General features: G+C 40.7%; 1 protein-coding gene across 1 annotated transcript in view; it reads right to left on the reverse strand.

Annotated features, from left to right (window-relative positions):
* LOC306888386 (NACHT and WD repeat domain-containing protein 2-like) overlaps positions 1-21,434 on the reverse strand; it is a gene marked incomplete at both ends in the record, with an annotated part of 77,972 nt that overhangs the window by 34,150 nt on the left and 22,388 nt on the right. The window contains one exon of the mRNA XM_079446630.1: positions 18,081-18,169. Within this exon, the coding sequence (XP_079302756.1) occupies positions 18,081-18,169 (89 nt within the window). The remainder of the gene's footprint in view (positions 1-18,080; positions 18,170-21,434) is intronic.

Here is a 21,434-nt window from a genome sequence, read left to right on the forward strand (position 1 = left end):
TTCCTCCTCGTGCGGGAGGAAACACAGGAACCCGGCTTGAGGCTTGTGACAGCCCGGCGTTTGACGACTTGACGACTTACCTGGTTCCACGAATGGGCAGGAGGGGTGCTCTTGGGCAACCACCCGCTGCCTGGCGAGAGAGGAGGAGGGAAGTGATCCCGTGATGCACGGTTCACCACTCTCCTCCTCTTGAGACCCAGAGATTGAGGAAATCACTCTTTTATTGATGTTTTTGTTACCTCTGCTGGGCCAGCGGCGGAACAAAAGCAAAACAAAAAAAAAGATTCTCCAGCCGGCCCCCCTCCGGGGGATGGAGTGGTGCGTTCACCATCTCCCGATGAGCAGTCTCCTCCATCTCTGGGTCGCCCGTCTCAGGGCCTCTTGCACTTGCCGCCAGGTTTGGCGGGGGCCTGGACGGGCTGAGCGTCCTGCCTGCGACCGGCTCCACGATGCTGCCTGGTGGAAGGCTGCTGCAGCTGTGCGGGAGCGGGGGCGGCCGCAGGGAGGCGCCCACAGCGACGAGCAGGCTGAGGGGCTGCAGCCGGGGTGGAAGCAGCAGGTTTCCTCCGGCGCATGATGTGTTTGATCGCCTCAGTCTGCTTCTGTGCTGCCGAGAACTGCTGGGCAAAGCTCTCGACAGCGTCGCCGAAGAGGCCGGTCTGTGACACGGGAGCATTCAGGAATGGTACCTTCTCCTGCTCCTTCATGTGAGCGAGACACAGCCAGAGATGGCGCTCCTGGACCACTAGTGTGGACATCGCACGACCCAGAGACTGTGCGGTCACCTTCGTCGCTCAAAGTGCGTGGTCCGTCGCAGCACGCGGCTCATGTAGAACCGCCAGGTCGTGACCACCCTTGTGCAGGTCTTTCAGGGCTTTGGCCTGGTGGACCTGCAATAACGCCATGGCGTGGAGGGCAGAAGCCGCCTCCCCACAGGCTCTATAAGCACTGGCAGTTAGACCTGACAAATACTTACAGGCCCCTGAGGGGAGACACGGGTCACCCTGCAGGGTGGTAACGGCTGTTGGACATAGTTGCCTGGCCACAGACCGCTCCACCGAGGGGATGTCCGCGTACCCCAAAGCGGCCCCACCATCGAGGGTGGTGAGGGAGGAGGAGCCACAAGATTTGTTTCGGGCAGTAAAAGGTGCCTTTCACGATCTTGTAAGCTCCTCATGCACTTCCGGAAAGAATGGCACCGGAGGGGGGCGCTGAGAACCAGCACGACCCCCACCGAGAAACCACTTGTCCAACCTTGAAGGATCGGGACACGGTGGAGGATTCCACACGAGCCCGACATTCTCGGCGGTCTGGGAAAGCATAGCCGTCATCTCTGGGTCTGGCTCGGACAACGCTACCACACCCGAAGTGGGCAGCCGAGTCGTCATCCCCGGAGACAGAGCGCTCACCCTACAATGCAGCGATCTACATCTGGTCGTCAGAGGGGGCACCGAAGTAAACGCCTGGTGCACCCCATCCAGCAGAGGGCCCAGCGCGCGAGGATGCCCTCACCGTGATCCTCAAATCACCTCTGACTCCACCTGACGCATCGTCACCCTGGGTGCCAGGACGAACGCTGGATCGTGGCAGAGGCAGAGGGACTCCGCCATGTTTGACATAACGGAGTCTATTACGCAACTCTGAGATGGTCATGTCCCCACAAGAAGAACATGAACCATCCACGAAAGCTTCCTCAGCGTGCTGAATACCAAGACACGTGAGGCAGCAATCGCGACCGTCCTGAGGCGCCAGGAAACGACCACACCCAGAAACGCACGGGTGATAAGACATCTTTAAAAAGACGCGATCACCCGTGTTACTCTTTTAGAGAAATTACTTTTTCAGAGAAATGCTCTTTTAGTGCTGAAGCACGCAGGGGAGCTGGCCACCGCACACTCTTAGTGTGGCTGTCAGCTGGAAGAAGATCTTTTTCTCCCGTCCAACATGACCACCGCTGCTGCGCCGTAATGCCCGCACTCACTCACAGAAACACTCTCTGGAAAGGGAGAGCAGTAGCTTCACCACTACCGCTCGGCTCCGAAGCGAAAGGATGAATTAATGCGGTGCACCTGCTGCCTCTTATGCTCACGCTGTGATCAGCGGCAGCTGGATGCAATGATCGCATGCCAATGTCCATTGGCTCGTTTAGTTACACTCGAAGTGGATTGGTCTCTCTGGCGAGGTCCCAATTTCGTCGGTCATCCGACGTGACTCGGAGTGACTGACTGAAAGGGAACATGACAGGCTTGTTTAATCCAGAAGTGTCAGCTAACGAGTGTGATAAGCAGGTTTGATCAAGTGTGATAAGCAGGTTTGATCGTTATTTGTGATTGGCAGATCACAACAAAGACTGGCAAGAAGTTTTCTTATTGGCTGGACTGCATTTTGGCTGCTGGCAGTGGAGCAGTGGTGGGAGAACTGTTTTCACTCAAACAAAGTGAGTGCAATCAGTTATGCTTTCACACGCACATGCTGACACTCGTGCACAAACACTTACACACATTGAGCTTGATGGATCTGAACTATTAACTAACCAAGCAATTAGAGTGTGACAGCAGAGCCCCTGGGAAAGACTGATATCAAGGTATATAGACGTCTTTATATACAAACATCTGGACACGACAACACAGATGACAAACACACGCTCCTTAGATTTCACTGAACAACTGAGCGAGGGACACAAGGAGACAATTAGCATGCATCTGATGCTTTTCATAAAAACAAACCTGAGAAAATTAATCAAGGAGCCAGCAGATAGTTAAAAAGCTATGATGTTCAGCAAAATAATGATATTTTGGGAAACTCAAGCCACAAAGCCATCAGATTTGTAATAAGTGGATGAGTTAGTAGAGTCCACCATATGAGGGAAATGAATGGCTTAGCGTATTCCCCGTATGCTAACACAAGATTTTATGAACACAGCATCTGCCACTGATTCTTTAAATTACGACAGCTGTCATCTACTTTAATGATGCCCATATTTGTAAATGACAACGTAATCACATTGTTATGAACTATGAAAACAGCTCAATTTAACTGGTATCATGAGCAAAGAACTATTACAAACACTGAATTCTGTTTCCCTGCTTTCTTCAATGCATTACAGCCCACATTTAAACCACACAGGGCTACACAATCACGTTTTTCAAGAAAACACACACACAAAAACAGTATGCAGTGAGTATCATTAAATGCAGTATATTGCACCCTGACGTGGAGTAAAAAGAGACTGAAATGCTGCCATTTTCCACTGATGCAACCAAAGAAATAATGATGAGGTTTACTCAGCTACTGAGGGCTCTGGCCATAAAATTTCATAACATGAGGCAAATATGACTGTATTTACATAATTACACAGCTCAAACTGAGGATTTGCAAACATAATGCTTCATAAATCCCAAATGGCTGGTGATAAAGGGTGAAAGAGTCTCAAACTGGTCAATGACAGTGCTGGAAAAGTTTACTACATTTAAATTCAAAACTTGCCCTAAAGACATTTGAGGTGACATCAAAGTATAGCCATAAACTAAATCAGTGGAAAATTTCACCAAAAAAAAATCATCGACAAAACAACTGAAGCACTGTTGTTGACAGGTTTTAATACTTTCAGGCTTTACTGCATCTATAATCTGTCTTCAAAGGACAACGTCTCGAGCTTCTCTTTTCTCCTCAGTTTTCATGATTATTCCAAGACGATGCCTTGAAGATGGAACGAAAGGGAATGAAATCATGTAGAAAACTATCCTAAAAAACAGCCCACAGAACACCCCTGAATTAAAGAACACAGGCAAATCTTTGTATGCGACTGAAAAAATATATAAAAAAAATTGGTTGTGAGGAACAGTCTTGTTTTGTAATGAAAGTATCTGGGTGACATCACTGTAAAAAGATTGCTGTAAATTTTACAGTAATTTACAGGCAGCTGGATGCCAGTAAGTTACTGTAAAAATGGTTACAGTATTATTACTGTAATTGTGTTTACAGCACTTTCATTTTTCACTTTGCGTGATTGGGGTGGAGTTTGTCAATTAATGGCGGAAGGAAGGAGGATATGAGGAAGTGAGTCTTAACCGGACCACACCGAAGTAAGCGGCGCTTCTCCTCCCTCATTTTGTTTTCCGGTTTTTGAGAAGTTTTTGTTTTTCCTGTTTTTTCCCCCTCCATGGCGATGGAGTTCGCCGCCCGCCTCCGTGCCCTTATCAAGCATGATCTCCCCTTCGTGGAGTATGCCGGGGAGTTCTGCGGGCTCGCCGCGGTGGCAGAGCTGCACGACGCGGCCATCCTCCACCTGTTCCGACTGGGGGCCTGTTACAACCACCATATGGACCTCCCAGACACCACAGGATTGAGTTGGAGAGAAGGGATTTACTGGTGTCTGGGAAGCGTCCGGGCCCGAGCCAGAACCAGGCCGTCATTGTCCGCGGCTCTCCCGAGCGCGCCGCCGTTTGCAGCTCCCCCGAGCCCGCTGCCGCCCGTGGCTTTCCCAAGCCTGCCGCTGTCCGCGTCTCTCCCGAGCCCGCCGCCGTTTGCGGCTCTCCTGAGGCCGCTGCCGCCCGTGGCTCTCCCAAGCCCTCCCCCTTCCGTGATTCCCTCAAGCCAGCCGCCGTTCGCGGCTCCCCCAAGCCCATCGGCGGAAAGGATGGAAAGCCTGCCTACAGAGAAGATGGCAAGCCCGCCTGCAGAGAATATGGCAAGCCCGACATCCGAAAATATGGCAAGCCCGCCATCCGAGAATATGGCAAGCCCGCCACAGAAGGACAAGTGCCCGCCAGTGCCGGCTCCTCGCAAGTGCCCTCCAGTGCCGGCTCTTCCCAAGTGCCCTTCAGTGCCGGCCCCTCGCAAGTGCCCTCCCCAGTGATTGCTCCATGCAAGTGCTCTCCTGCGTCTCCGCTGGTCCCATCCAGCTCTGCTGTGTCTCCGCTGGTCCCGTCCAGCTCTGCTGCGTCTCCGCTGGTTCCGTCCAGCTCCGCGCTGCCTGAGCGCCCCCAAGAGTCTGCGCTGCCTGGGCGCCCCAAAGAATATGCTCCTCCAGAGCGCCCTCAAGAGCCCGCTCCTCCAGAGCGCCCCACAGAGCCCACTCCTCCTCAATGGCCCCCAGAGGGGAATTTCCCCAATAACAGTTTTTTTTTGGGGGGGGGGGGGGCATTTGGTCACGGCCTGTGTGGCCAAGGGCCAATGCCACGGAGTTCCCGGATACATCATGGCTTCCCGAGTTCCCTGATCCGCCATGGCTTCCCGAGTCTCCAGCCTCCCGAGTCTCCAGTCCCTCCAGATCTGTGACTTTCAATGCATTTGGTGCAACAAGACGGACTGTCTGAATAAACCTGCAAGCACAAGAAAAAAATAACAATTTTTCAAAGCAGTGTTTACAGAATTTGCCTCAACTGTCAAAGTTGGTGCTGTATGTACTTTGATGTTAATAAAAACGTTATATACTACATCTGAACGCACCTACAAGAGAAGGTACATAATTAGTTGAAAATCCATCACATTCAAATTATTAAAGCTCCATTTTAGAGGAAAGTGCTAGAATGCTGAATTAATGGGTTTGATTCCAGGGGCGGTTCTAGGGTGAGTGGATATCCGGGGCTTAGCCCAGAGACATTAATTCACATATCAGAATACATGGGATACACGTCAAATAAAACAGGTTACAAAAGTGGCTTAATTTTGTTTAAAGCGACAAGTATAATTATAATAAATAAATAAATAAATAATATTATGAAATTAAATATAAACAAAAAATTTGAACACAAAAATATGTAAAGATCTCCTGTAACAGACAGAGTCACAAAACCCTTTTAGTGATACTATAGTTTATGATCAGACCCCCCCCCCCCCCCAAAAAAAAAAACTACCATACAGTAATACAAACATTTTTAATAAGATAAACATTTTTGGTAACACTTTACAATAAGGTGTCATTTGTTAACATTAGTTAATGTATTAACTAGCATGAACAAACAATGAACAATGCATTTATTACATTATTTAATCTTTGTTAATGTTAGTTAATGAAAATACAGTTGTTGTTTATTCATGTTAGTTCACAGTGCATTAACTAATGTTAACAAACACAACTTGTGATTTTAATATGCATTAGTAAATGCTCAAATTAACATTAACTAAAATTAATAAATGCTGTAGAAGCATTGTTCATTCTTAGTACATGTTTACTAATGTTTTTAACTAACGTTAATGTTAACTAATGAACCTAAAGTGTTACCACATTTTTAATATTTATAAGCAAAACTTACTGTATTAATATTTTGCTACCCCATTCCTCTCTTTAAAAAGTAAACTCGTTCTGCGAGTTAGTGGAGAACAGCAGCCTGTGACTAATTTGGCTACTTTATGCCGATTTTTCACTCGTCGACAGGTTTTGATAAATCACAGACAAATGCCTGAGATCGGAGGCAAATCGGTGCTCGTTCACGCGAATGACAATCGTGCAGTGTGAATTATCAAAGACACGATCTGAGGGAATCGCCGACACGTCTCCGACGCCCACAAAGTATTTGGCACGCTGTGTGCAATGATTTCTGACTGAAAACTACATCGGCGAAGACCTTCAGCCAATGAGAGACAAAGATACAGGGCAGAGGGAAGTTCGGGGAGGAGTTATAGTCCAGAATATCAGTATTTTAATAGATATATGTAGAATTATATCATACAGAAACAAGCAAACATTTGCTTGACAAGCCGCAACATCAGCATTACTGCAAAATTATTATTTACCTCTCTTTGCAGAACACACAATCCCTGTTCCCTGCATAATCCATTTTCTTTTTATAGCTGGAAATCAGCGCACAGACAATTCGCGGGCTATATTTTTTTTAATACTTCCAGTCTCGCTCGAGCACGCGGGTTCTCGTGTATTTCCTTATCACTTCTTGCGTGTGTTTTGTTGTGAAACGTAGTTTGCGGATCAGACAGAGTTGTCGGCGATTCTTCCTATTATGAAATCGTGCAATGTGAAACCCCCTGTCGCCGATCCATTGTGCAATGTGAAAACAGCAGCGACTGAATACTACCCCAGATAGTGATGCAGAGTGAAAACAACAGCGATCCGACGAGTTTGAAAATCGTGCAGTGTAAACTCTGCATTAGTAACATTAGTTAAGTTGATGAAAGCTATGAAATGTTATCATCGATACTATGGCATTCACAAGAAGAGGCTCCAAAATACACCTCCGACGTTGCAGACGAAATCTAGACTAGAAACTTGAAAAGAACAAACAAATGAAGTACTTGAAAATACTGTTTAAAATCTCCACTAAAACAGTGGTGTTACCTTACGCACTTTACCTCACTAACGTTATTTCATGTTAGTTCATTGTTAAGGTTAAGTAAGGACTTGCCAGATTAACTAATTTGCATTAAAGGGCAGCAGAACCTACAAACGTGTTTCTCGGTTTAACTAAGGTTTATTTCTGTCACGAATCTGGTCTTTGGACTTCTGTTTACTCACCACCAGAGGTCACTCCTCCAACACATTGACTCTTGCACCACACCACTGTTGCACTTCACCCACAAACTACAATTCCCATCATCCATTACACTGATGACACATATACAGCTTCATCCAAGTGGATGCTGCACACTGGTGGTGGTTGAGGAGAGACCCCCCCCACATGATTGTAAAGCGCTTTGGGTGTACAGCAATACACATTAAAGCGCTATATAAATGCAACATTCATTCATTCATTCATTCATTCATTCATTCATTCACAGCTGATTGCACTAATCATGCTCACACCTGAGAACTATCACACAATCACACACCCTACTTAAACCATGGACTTCCTCTTCCTCTCTGCCGAGTATTGTCCTGCGTATTCTGTTAACCCTTCTGTGTGTATGTCTAGCTCGGAGTCTGGTTCTGCGTTTAACACTCTCCAAGTGTTAGCTGCCTTACTGAGCCATTCTGTGTGTATGTCTAGCTCTGAGTCTGGTTCTGCGTATAACCCTCTCCAAGTGTTAGCTGCCTTACTGAGCCATTCTGTGTTTTGTAAGTCTAAGTTTAGTTTGTTTTGTTTATAGTCTTGTTTCCTGTTTTCTGCCTGTGTTTCCTGGATTAACCCTTTGCCTTGCCCTTCGGACTCTGTTTGTACCTCTCTTGGACTACTGCTCGTGTACCTGGATTATCTCTCTGCCTTGCCCTGTTGGATATTGTTCGCCGATCGCCGACCCACACTTGCCCTAGGATCTCTCTTGTGTCTTGCCCGTGCCATTTCTGTTTGCCGGTGTTTGACCCTGCCTGTGTACTGACTGTGTTTATAATTAAAATTTTGCACATGGATCCGCACACCTCACGTCTCGTTCGCCATGTAACAATTTCGACTAATATAGGTGACCTTAATGTACTCACCAGTCGATGTTATCACCATTATGGCGGCATTAATCCGGCTGTCAGTCAGAAAAAAATGTTCCAACTCCTGACATGAAAAAGGACACGATGAATAATGTTAATATGAAGTTAAAACATCTTAAAATATCTCAGTTTTGCATAAAACAGAAAGAATATACTAACCTTTTTGTCCAGTTAACAGTGCAATGTTTCTCTTTTGTCCTTTTACCGCGGCTTCCATCAAACAGTAAATAAAATAAATCTCCCTTGCCATTGGTCAGTATTTCGCGGGGAAGTTCAGTACTGTATATTTATAGTAGTTTACTGTAAAATACATATATTTTCCCACAATCCTTTGCAGTTGACAGTAAAATACTGTATATACATTTTACAGTATCTTACTGTACATATTACAGTAAAATACTGTTCAAATTACAAAAATCGGTTACATGATGCTGTCAATTACTTGATGGTGACATGATTATTGCTATAGAGAAGCACATATATCGGGACCACTTAGGCTTCTATGGCAGATGTTTTAAATTTTTTGATATCTGTTCATATTGTGTGTATACATATGAGTGAATACTGTATATTTAAAATAATTATCAGACTTAATTATGCAATACAAGCAAGCCATGGACCAGCTGTGACTTATTTTTCAAAATTGAAATTTCAAAATTGCATTGATTAGAGGTTATCAATGCATTCCCGAGGAAGCAAGGAAGTCCTAATCAAAAGGGAGTGCCTAAATAAATAAATAAAATTTCACAAAACAAAAATGTTGCACTTTATTCTTAACTAGTGTAACAACCCATATATAATTACCAGTGGTGTCAAAAGTATTCACATTCATTACTCAAGTAGAAGTATAGATACTAGGGTTTAAAAAGACTTATGTAGAAGTTGAAGTATCAACTCAAGTTTTTTACTCAAGTAAAAGTGTAAAAGTACTGGTTTCAAAACTACTTAAAGTATAAAAGTAAAAGTAATGGAAGGAAAAAAAAATGCCATTAAGGACAAAAGCTTAGGCCGCGGCACAGGGGCCTATTGTGCACTACCCCACCTCCTCAAAAAAGGCCATAATGACTATAATGTTATATTAAAATGTTAATGTTGAAAAATGTGGGATGCACTAGGCTACCTGTTTCAGCCGAATATGTGCCCACTGAAAATGAACGCATTTTAGTACAATGCAAATACATTAAAAAACCATATATGTGTATTACTGAGCATTAACATGTTTCATGGAGCGGAAGATATGATGACTAGTTGCCTGTAAGTATTGTAATGGTGCAAAAAGTCAAACTTCAGAGGCATGTCATCAATAACCTTTATTGGAATGGAATGTAAATGTACATCCAAGCTTAGCTGCAGGAATCTGTGAGGGCAACGGACGAAGAGAAAGCACCCGTTTGATAAATGAGCCAGTAGTGGAGAAATAATAACTTTTAAGAAATAATCTTTTTTGAGTGTGACGTGATTTGTGTCATGTGCAGGTGCGATGGATCGCGTACAAACCAATAGGGTGTCGGAATGGTATAGGTTTATATTCTCATCCAACCACAATTCACTCTATCCGGATGGCGCGATTTATCTGGATAGGTTTTTTTTTTTTTTTGAGTGATGACCAAGGGCGATGCTAGGATTTTCATTTTAGGGGGGCTCAGCCCCCAATGATGGTATAATAATAAAAACTAAATAAATATTTACAAAAAAATGTATTAATAGGGTAGGATGGTATACTAAACTTATTGCAGTATTCCACTGTATTGCATAGATATAACATCCGAGTACAAGCCAAATACAAGTCTACCTGATCTCACACACACACACCTGTTTACTGTACAAACCAAAAATGTTACTGTTTGCATTACTAGTACAAATCTTTTTCTATGCTCAAGTACAAACAGAAAATTGTAAACATAAAACATCATATCACTTTAAACTTACACTGACTATCCATATTAGCAATATAAACAACACAGCTATAAGGCTGGACAATGGATTAAACTATGTGGGTGCTGTGATTAACCTTTAAAAGTAAAAAAATTTAAAAATTTTAAAAAACCCGCAAAACTGAAGCAGTCTGTGAGAAGGACACACAATGTTTCAATCTCTGTCAATCATTCTGATATGCAATTAAAATGAGTGCACTGACTGAGTGCTGTCTGTCACTGTCTTTAATCACTTCTATGCATAACTGTATGGTAGTTAATGCCACATGCACTGTAATATTAAGTTCTATATTGAAAGCTAAATTTTCAAATGAAAATAGCAATAACGTGATCGTTTTATAAAGTATGCATATAATGTGTTAAGGGCTTTCGCTGAAGGAAACAGCTGTGGTGTGATGAGTGGTGAATGCAGCGAAAACTTTACAGAAGATTGGAAACCGATTGCTCTCCCATGACTTTTTGTAAACTGTATTTAAGACAAAGAACTGCACAGATGTAGATATTATAACAATCTATCGATAAACACACACCTTGTCCTCTCCTCTGCGCCACCGCAGTCTGTGGATTGAAGAACGCGCAGAAAGATGGGGAGGAGCCGAAGTCTGCTGCCGTTTGAAATTTAAAGGGGAAGAATCGCAAGATTTTTAGGGGGGCTGAGCAGAAATTTAGGGGTGCTCAAGCCCCCCCTAAAAATGGTCTAGCAACGCCCATGATGATGACAAGCAGGAATGAAAACGAGCCGAAATGAAATAGGAGTAACGAGGCTATTTTTAAAATGTAAGGAGTAGAAAGTACAGATAATTGCGTGAAAATGTAAGGAGTAGAAGTAAAAAGTCGGCTGAAAAATAATTACTCCAGTAAAGTATAGATACCCAAAATTTCTACTTAAGAAAGGTAACGAAGTATTTGTACTTCGTTACTTGACACCTCTGATAATTACACATCTACAAACAGCTATACTGTATCAGTAAACAGAAACCGTAATCTAAGATTCACCTTGTTTTGGCTGCCTGCAGCGATAACTACTTCTGCTAAATAGAAAACGATCATCTAAATGGTAAACAGCACAAGAGTCAAATGCTTAGAAATCGCAGAGTTATGAGCAGATTTCATGATGAGATTCAAAACGATTGAGCGGAGGATATAAACATCATTTACAATGCAGTTGCCAGTTTCATCCCGATGAAAAGGCCCACAGATTCTCCTGAGATGAGTTATGATTTATCATCCTTCTGGCTCCCGCCTCTACATGAATGTATCACTTTAAAAGAAGACAAATGAGTCAACTGATGGCCCCCATTAAGGGCCAATTAGAAGAGAAATATGATTCTCCAAAGTGTACATTGGTCGAACATTATATCGTACGCTTACAGCATTTGATTATTGAAAACAAGAAGAGAATAAGACAACACAAGCATCTACAAGAGCAAAATCAGGAGCAAAACAGTGGCACACCAGGAGATGAAAACCGTAAGATAGCAAAAGGCAGAAAGCAAGGCTAAAAAGGCCTGTCAGAAGTCCCCTGATTTAAGAGGCTGTTAGCTCACCCACCCTGCAGAGAGAACCATGTTCCTCTACCCCTTGGAGCAGTCACCAATCTCCATGCCTTCATCTCATCTCACAAACTACCCACAATGCACTGCTCTTGAGTGCCTCTGCAATTAGACTACTGCTATGGCAACCAGCTGCCTAGCCTGCTTGCCTTTTCAATTTAGTGAGAGAGAGAGAGAGAGAGAGAGAGAGAGATGTGAGGAGAGAGCAGCCAAATGTTAAAACCATAAAACCTTTACATCAATCATGTCTATGCCTGGAATGAAAATGGCCGGGTTTTTTTTCTGCAAATGGCTAATCGATGCTAATACATCTGAAAATGTAGAGGCCACCTCAATTCCACACAAGTCCATGGATCAACACACCAACAGCAAGGCGTAACCTCCAAACCCCATGAGGAATGAGCGTTTGTATTTCAGTCCTTCTATCTTTTCATCTCTCTCTGTCTCTTTCTGTTTACCCTTAGGCTGTTTTTCATCTTTTTTTCTCACCTTCTCATCTGCTGAAGCTCCAATGAGTGCTGACAGATCCAATGTGCTCTCGCCAGCATGGAGCTCTTACACAACAGGCCATCAATTCCCAGGGTGACTGTAGGGGTTGGGGTTGGATTCATAGCCTGCTGAGGAGTGCGAACGAGCCATCAAATGATGGTTACATAGGTCATAATCCCACTGTAACACCTTTATGACCTTAAGCAAGGCAATTAACCCAGGCACAAACCGCTAATATCCTTTTTGCCAACCGATACACTTTCCTGTGTTAACGCACCTTTTCTGGATGTCACAAAAACTATTAGTTCTCTGAAGGACATTCATTTGATCACAATAACAGAACAAAAGATGTAGATGAGACTGGCCACAATCACAATTTGAGTCAAAAGTCCAGCAGTAGTTTTGTATCTAGTTCAAAAAAGGACTAAGACTAGGACTAAGACAGGATTTGAGGGCATTGAGATGAGGGCATTGCATGAATGCATGAATACACTGGAGTCTATTATTGAGTTATAGTATTTGTTAGCCATACATTATTATCTGTGTATTTTACATAAATTTGTTAGTTTCAGAAATGTTATATTTTTGTGTTTTACATTTTTTTTAACTGTTTAGATTTTCCTGAAACGTCTATAAACGGCCGTTGAATGGAAGGTTCCATTGTGACTCACCGTACTATGCTACACCATGTGGTGTAACAACATGCCCCAGACTAAATGCTGTGTAAATCAAATAATACTTCATAAATTAATCAGCCCTCTAAATCTATGAGAAATAAAATCTCTCAAAATTCTATGACCTTGACTGACCATTTCATTTAAACATATTTCTTTTAAAGCTGGAGATGTTCTGTTTGAAAAGCTGGAACATTCTGTGACACTTTAGTATAGGGACCAATTCTCACTATTAACTAGTTGCATGCCTATTATTAACATATTGGCTGTTTATTAGTAATTATAAAGGACATATTCTGCATGACCATATTTTGCATCTATAATCCTACCCAATACCTAAACTTAACAACTACTTTACTAACTACTAATAAGCAGAAAAATAGCAGTTTATTGAGGCAAAAGTTGTACTTAATGGTTTATTAATAGCAAGAATTGGACCTTAAAATAAAGTGTGACTGAACATTCTAACTAAACCATCACTTTAAGCCAATACTGTCAATTAAAAAAAAAAAAAAATCTTAAATCATTTTAGCTTGAAGGAGATACATTATTTAGTTATTAAACTCATTATCAATTAATTAGTAGATATATAAAAATATTCACAATTGAATTATAATTTTTTTTCAGCAAGAACATAAGTATTTTGTCATAAATCATTATTACTGTGTGTGTATATTGTGCAGGGCAACATTTAATCACAATTGCTTATCTCCTGTGAATCCAATTTAGTTGTTCCAAACTCATGAGTTAATAAACATTAATACAAATGTGTTTGTATGCAAATCAGTCAGTTCAATAGGCTACCTGACACATTTAGACTTGACTCCAGCCCTGTAATCAAACCTCGCCTCTGCTGTGGTCGTCATGGCAGCCAAACAGCATTACCAGCGATTTGTAAGTGCCTACAGCTCCTCTCTTGCACTCTCATTGGATTATAAAGCCCATCATTAAGAAATGGTGTTGGTATGAAAATAGGACTTTGTGCTTATGTGTGTGATGCGTGGAAACTGGCCCTGTGTTGATGTGATCAAGTTGACTGGAAGCTCATCGGGAAATAGTGAACAAATTACACAGTTGTTGAAATGGTCAGTTGAGGTTTAAGTGTGAACCTCTATGGTCTGTGGCGACAGCGAGACTATGTGGGGGTCATGTGAGGAGAAGAGATCATTCACTTTTTGAGCTTTGAGTTTGAAGGGACATGAAAGATTTTGAAAGATTGAAAAAATAAGATTTTGGGGTTTTCAATGAATCAGTTATCAGCCTTATTTTCCAAAAATCCACTATCAGACAACCTCTAATATACATTATTATATTTTGCAGCAAGATATTTAAATATCAGGAAATAGAAAAAGGAGAAGGTCAAATCTCTAATATATAATCAATTGTAAGAATGATTGATTAAACTATAATCTGGACACCAAGAGTAAACATGATATAGCATGCTATGTGTAAAAATAACTTCAAAGTTTGACTGCAACTCAATAAAAACAAAGTCTTATCATTATAACTTTTCGTATAAAGTAGATTATGGTATATGCCGTAATTTGCTCCTCACACTGTGAAAGCTTATCAGAGTCCCACACTGTCATGTTACAGCACTTCCAGGCCTGATCCCGCCACTGCTAAGGGGATTGAGTATGTGTGTGTGCTGTGACTGGACTGGGATGAAGCCTTGGGCAGAGAAATTTAGCCTCACACACTCATGTACACAGACACACTCTATCCTGCATCCATCCCTCTCAGGGACGCCACAGGAAATAGAATCAAATAACAATGACCAGAAAGAATTGCAATTTGCCACATCATATTTTCTGGTTGAGAGAACTCCCTTCTTTTTCTGTCTGTCTCTCACTTCTCTCTCTCACCTTCTCTCTTTCTCTCACACCCCAATTCTTTCAGTTTTCCCTTTTCTCTCTGACACTAACTTTGCTTTCCTCTCAGTTTAGCATAAACAATAATGTATAAATGTAATTAAAAAAAGCTAATTTATTCACCAACATATCTAGTAAGCTATAAAACATCCTTAAAGCAAGACACATTTACTTCAGATGCAAAATTGTGGAACTTAATACAACTCTTGAATTACATTTATTCAGTATTATTGTAAGTTGAATCCTAAATATCTCTGTATTTAAATAAAAAATGTAAAACAAGTACTGATGCAGATTAAGAAAAACAGTTTTTTTTTTCAGTGTAATAGTGGTAACATTTGAATATGATGCAATATCTGTTCAGTGATTTTTCAATCAAATATTTTAAAATCACAAAACTGCACTAAATTTGCACTTCTGTGATTCAAAACACTTGATTTTCTGAAAGGAATGATTCATCCTTGGTATGCGCTGTTATAAGCCCACTTGACTTGTAATCATTTAATTTATAAGCAATGTAATCACAATAGGTCTGAGCAATAGGACATGACTAGTTTCCATCCCAAAATCTCATATTTTAAGAAATTTTTATTTAACCCGTTATTCCTGACTGACCTTGATGTCCCATCTTAATCTCAAGTCAGTCACACCTGATGTGCATAAACTGGCATACTCATGAAAAGATAAGCAGTGATATAATGGCTCATCTATAATGATAGATGAGGAGATGATTACACCAGGACTCAAGAAGAGGTAGCTTAAAGGGGTCATCGGATGCCCATTTTCCACAAGTTGATATGATTCTTCTGGGTCTTAATGAAAAGTCTATAACATACTTAGTAATGGTAGTGTAAAAAACAACTTCTTTACCCTGTCAAAATCAGCTCTGTTTTCATCAAGCCATTATTAGTCCATGTTGCTTTAAATGCTAATGAGCTCTGCTGACCCCGCCCCTCTCTTCCGTGGGGTGATGAGCAGACTGTAAACTTCAGCCTCAAAAATGGCTAATTAGCACATTATTAGGAAAGGTAATTTGCAAAGATTCATAAAAACCCTTATACTCACTTTTTCTGTAGATGAAGCTGGATCATGAATGATTTTTGCGAATATAGACGCATTTAGGCAGATCGGGATCAGCACATTCCCTTCAAAACGAAAGTAATGTTAATCCCCTGCGTCTTCAGTGGCTCAGATGTCGGGAGTAAATGACGACTGCTATATTCATTATTACATCCAACAACTAAACACTTCAATCGCTTAATATGAGACATTCTTGTCTTCCCCTGCACCAGAGTCGACACAATAGTGGACAGCTCTCAGCTCACTCAGGGCGGGTCTAAGGTAAGATGGCCTTGTCAATCAACTATCATAGGAGTAGCCTGTACAGAACTTCATCATTCTGACAGGAATCCCAGAACAGCCTGATTTGAGAATTTGAGGATTTTAAAATAGGGATTTAAAAAAAAAAACACTGGGTGGATTTTTATCATTATAGGATGGATGTGTACACACACTTCCAACACACATTTGTGTTCAAACAACTTATAAAGTTAATTTCGCATCCGATGACCCCTTTAAAGCTGGAGTATGTCCGTTAATGGCACCAAAATGTCTATTCCACAGAAATGTAAACACAGTGTAAACATAATTTAAAAATAGCTGTGTCCTAAATAGTAAACAGATGGGAAAAAGTACAATATGTGCATTTTTTCTTACATTATAAAGTGCAGTCTAAAAGAATTGCTGCTGTCTATGATGTAGCATTAATTAAAACATATTGCCAATTGCAAACTTGTTGGATTAAAGCATGTTCGACTAAAGAAATTCATAGTGAAGCAACATTTTACTGATAATAGTACTTTTTATTTACTGTACTGAATCAGTATTATTATTATTATTTTGAACAATCATGCTGTGAAGACTATGCCAATAATTTAAGTAGTTTTGTACTTTTGATTACTTTCTTTGTTTACTTGAAAAACTTCTATTGTCGAATGCTGTTGCTATGAACTTTAGAAAAACAAGCACTGTTTACTTCATTAATGTCTTTGTTATATTGCTTGCAATTTGTTTCTTTGTTCTTCATTTTATTACTGACTGTTTACTTGTCTGTTTAACTGTGTTTACTGGTACATTTTTTTTTAAGTTTAGGATTTTAATTTGACATTTGGTAACATTTAATCTTTAGACAGACAATTTTGGTATTATGACTAAAGACCTGCTCACACTGACTTCACTCCGATTTTGTAGTTGCTCCTGAAATGTGCTGCTCATTTGCATAGTTAAACTTTTTGCTTCTTTGATGCATAACTGGACACACTTGCATCCTGTCTCCAGCGGTCACTGGAAGTTGGCAGTTCTCTGCTGAATGTGAATGGGATCATGTCGTTTTGACGTCGCATGTCTCTGACAGCATGAATGGGGCTTAGGGATTCACCTAACCCATCCAATCAAATATTCAAAATCAAAGTTGATAATCCATTTCACGTCCATCCATTTCAGATGTACGTCCCAATTCGGAGGTAAAGTACTTCTTCCTCTTCATCACTAATAATTTAATAACACTGTTAAAAGCAATGTTCAGTAAATCACATAAAAAAATAGTTTTTTTAATTAGACATTATCACGATTATCAATATCACTTATGTTTTCAGTGACACTAAAAACAGTATAAAAATTACTGAGCAGCCTTGCGTTTAACCAGGCATAGTCTTACATAAATATGTGTTTCTTGAGGGGACGCTCTTGAAATCAGGTCAAGCCCCACACCCATGTAGCCTCAGTTCAATCTCAGCACACTGTCTGCGCCAATGGCCATGGTACCTCTTCTAGGCCCTGCATTTGTTAATCAAATTGCATGATAAAAATCTCCCCACTGCTCCATTCTCTCAGACAAAAAACCATTTGCATTGTAAATACCACTCCAGAGGAGAGGAGGGGAAGAGAAAGAGGGATTTTTTTCTGGCCATTCTCCTGAGGACAAATATAAGAGAGACATACTTTCGTCTTGCATGGGCATATCAGTGTTGAGATCACATAATAGTCCCCAAGAAACTTTATCTTCCCAGCCAACAGAGCGAGAAGACGAAAGCAGAAGGTTAGGAGAAAAAAAAGACAAAGAAATCTGTTTATCATAGCTTAATGGTTGCTGTAGAGAATTTACAGAAAAGCGACGTCTTTGTTACCTGGAATTCAATGCCATAGTTCTCCCTGCAGAAGTCTCGGAGTTTGGGATAGACATGTTCTTTCAGAGCATTTCTCTCTGCTTCTGTATCTGTGACAGGAAACACAAACAAACATGAATATTAAGAAATGATACTCAGAGGACAGAATTTTTAAATTTTATCTGCAAATATTCATAAATCTTCTTTTGTAAATGTCTGTAAATCAATTTATTCAGATTTTTAACAGGCTGAAATTACAAAAAAAGTACAGTGTTGGCATATTTATTAATATTTTGAATTTATTTTTATAGTTTCAGGTTCATTTATGTGCTTTCATCATGGGTCTCTTAATAGTTACTTATTAGCATGCATATTACTAGAATATTAGCCATTTATTAGTAGTAATTAAGCACATATTAATGCCTTATTCTACATGACCTTATTCTACATCCCTAATCCTACCCAATACCTAAACTTAACAACTACCTTACTAACTATTGACAAGCAGCAAATTAGGAATTTATTGGGGGAAAAGTCATAGTTAATAGTGAATATGTGTTCCCTATTCTAAAGTGTTACCTTATGTTTTTTATGTTTCTACTGGTTTGAGTAACACTTTAGCTTATTAGCATGCCTATTTTTAACATATTGGCTGTTTATTAGTATTAAAAAACACATATTCTGCATGACCATATTCTACATCTTTAATCCTGACCCAATACCTAAATTTAACAACTACCTTACTAACTACTAATAAGCAGAAAATTACGACTTAATTGAGACAAATGTAATAGTTAATGGTTTGTTAATAGTGAAAATCAGACCTTAAAATAAAAGACTTTTTATTTCAGTGTTTTATTCAGTGTTAGTCATTTAGTACTTCAACATGAACTTATATATTTTTCCAGTCAACATTTTTCATCCAATATTATCTATTATTTTTATTAGTACTAATTAAGCACATATTAATGCCTTATCACATGACTTTATTCTGCATCCCTAATCCTACCCAATACCTAAACTTAACAACTACCTTACTAACTATTAATAATCAGCAAATTAGGTATTTATTGAGGGAAAAGAGTGAATAAGTGTTCCCTATCTAAAGTGTTACCAATATGTTTAGTTAACAACAACAACAGCACTGAATGATTACCATACTCATGCATCATAGTATTAATGTGGTATTTCATGGTACTTCAAAGAATACTGTTGTTTCTGTGATACATGTCCAAAAAAAAAGTTTTGTCAATGTGGGTTGAAGGTCTTTCCCTCTAAGATACTTTACATAATATGCATGAGTGCTTAGGAGCAAATCACATACAAACAAGTACAAACATCTCTCTTTCAGTCACTGTCTTTTGTTCTCTCTTCAACACTCTACACTACTTTCTCGTGGGATAGCTGCCAGCAAGGCTTGAAAACAGAGATTCCCCGGCTTACACTGTAGCCACTACTGTTCTCTGCTGCTAGTAGCAGAGCAAAAACAAACACAGTGTCTGAGATCACACTGACAATCTTCAAAACCTGAAAATAAACACGAAGTTGCATGATTTTGAAAATGTAAAATATAGCAATGATATGACATCAAATAAGAAATATTTAAGATAAATGAGAATATGAGAAGATGACCGTCACGTTTGACACTAACTGGTGCAGTTCATGCAGCTTGTGTGCTGCTGCCATTAAAGCAAAAAACAATCTGAAATTCATGTAAATTATTCACTTATGAATTAATTTGGTTGAATAAAATGAGTTAAATTAAAATGTAAAAATAACAGCATTTACTAGTGGCCTCAGAATCTTGCACACAGCAGCAATGTATACTGTTGAATATTCCATTCCAGTCAGGGTGTAACGGGGCGAAGAGACGTGAGACGTGCGGATCCAAGTGCAAGCTTTTATTTATAAATATAGTCAATAAACAGGCAGGGTCAAACAATGGCAAACAGATATGGTACGGGCAAGACACAGAGCAATCCTAGGGCTAGCGAGAGGCGACGATCGGCGAACAATATCCAACAGGGCAAGGCAGAGACATAATCCAGGTATACGAGCAGTAGTCCAAGAGAGGTGCAAACAGAGTCCAAACGGCAAGGCAAAGGGGTAAATCCAGGAAACGCAGGCAAGAATCAAAACACTAGGAAAACACACAGGGCAAGACTATGACAACAATGTGGGTTCCGTATCGCAGCTAAAACTAGGAGACTTATAAATGCAGAACAATACTGGAACTAAACAGAAAAACACAGAATGGCTCGGTAAGGCAGCTAACACTAGGGGAGTGATAAACGCAATACAATACTCGGCAGAGAGGAAGAGGAAGTCCATGGTTTATGTAGGGTGTGTGATCAGTGCAATCAGCTGTGTATCGTCAGTGCAATGGATGATGGGAATTGTAGTCTGAGGTGGCGTGCAACAGTTAGTGTGGTGCAAGAGTCCATGTGGTGAGCGAGTGACCTCTGGTGGTGAGTTAACGGAAGTTCATAGACCAGATTCATGACACAGGGCAATATGAAGCATGAAAGTTGACACATTGAGGATACTCATCTTTACTGTATTTACTACTGTACACAGCTGCTAGCAGCAAGGCAAAAACAAACACCATCAATGCCCTATTCACAAAACAATTAAACCTGCTTTTACAAACCTTTGATACAGTACCTAAAATATGAATATGAAAAGATTTGCTTTACTATCACAACAGACTAATTTCAAGGTCACATTACGTATAGGTGATGCTTAGTCAAACATCTATCTTTGCATCTTTCTGCTAAGCTTTGTTTTACCTTGGAATGACAGCGAAAGGTAGCTGAACTTGTTTGCCATTTGTACTCACATTTCAACCCTACCGAAGCATGGTTTCCACTTTTACTTGTCTGTATATGTTTGCTATTGTGCAGGCTCTCCACTGATAGTTGATACTGCGACAGAGAACAGGAAAATCTGACTGGAGAGCTCTCTGTGGAAGATGAGGCCAATCATGCTCACTGAACCCTCTAGATACAGGCAGCCAAGACAGTGTGTCACAGCTCGCTACAGCATCTCTATCTGTGTCAACCTAGTTCAGATTTTTGGCGGGTTGAACAGCTCGTGCGCCTTTCATGTTTTAAATCTTTTATAACTGTTCATTCTGATCTTTTTTTGGGCTGTCCTATAAAGTATCTAGTCTCAGCATGTTACTTTTCTCCCATACTGTTTTCCTGTGCCATTTTTGTTGTTTTGTCAATAATAAATGCTGTGGTGAAACTATCTAGTTCCCTGTTGATAAAAAGCGATTTTTTCTCCTGAACTGAAGACTTATTCAATCACGCAGTGAAAATGCACAACTATTGGTTCGTGCAGTGTGTAAAAAACGAACCAATGGGTCGGCAG

Source organism: Barbus barbus (genome assembly GCF_936440315.1).
Source record: "Barbus barbus genome assembly, chromosome: 2".
Taxonomy (NCBI): Eukaryota; Metazoa; Chordata; class Actinopteri; order Cypriniformes; family Cyprinidae; genus Barbus; species Barbus barbus.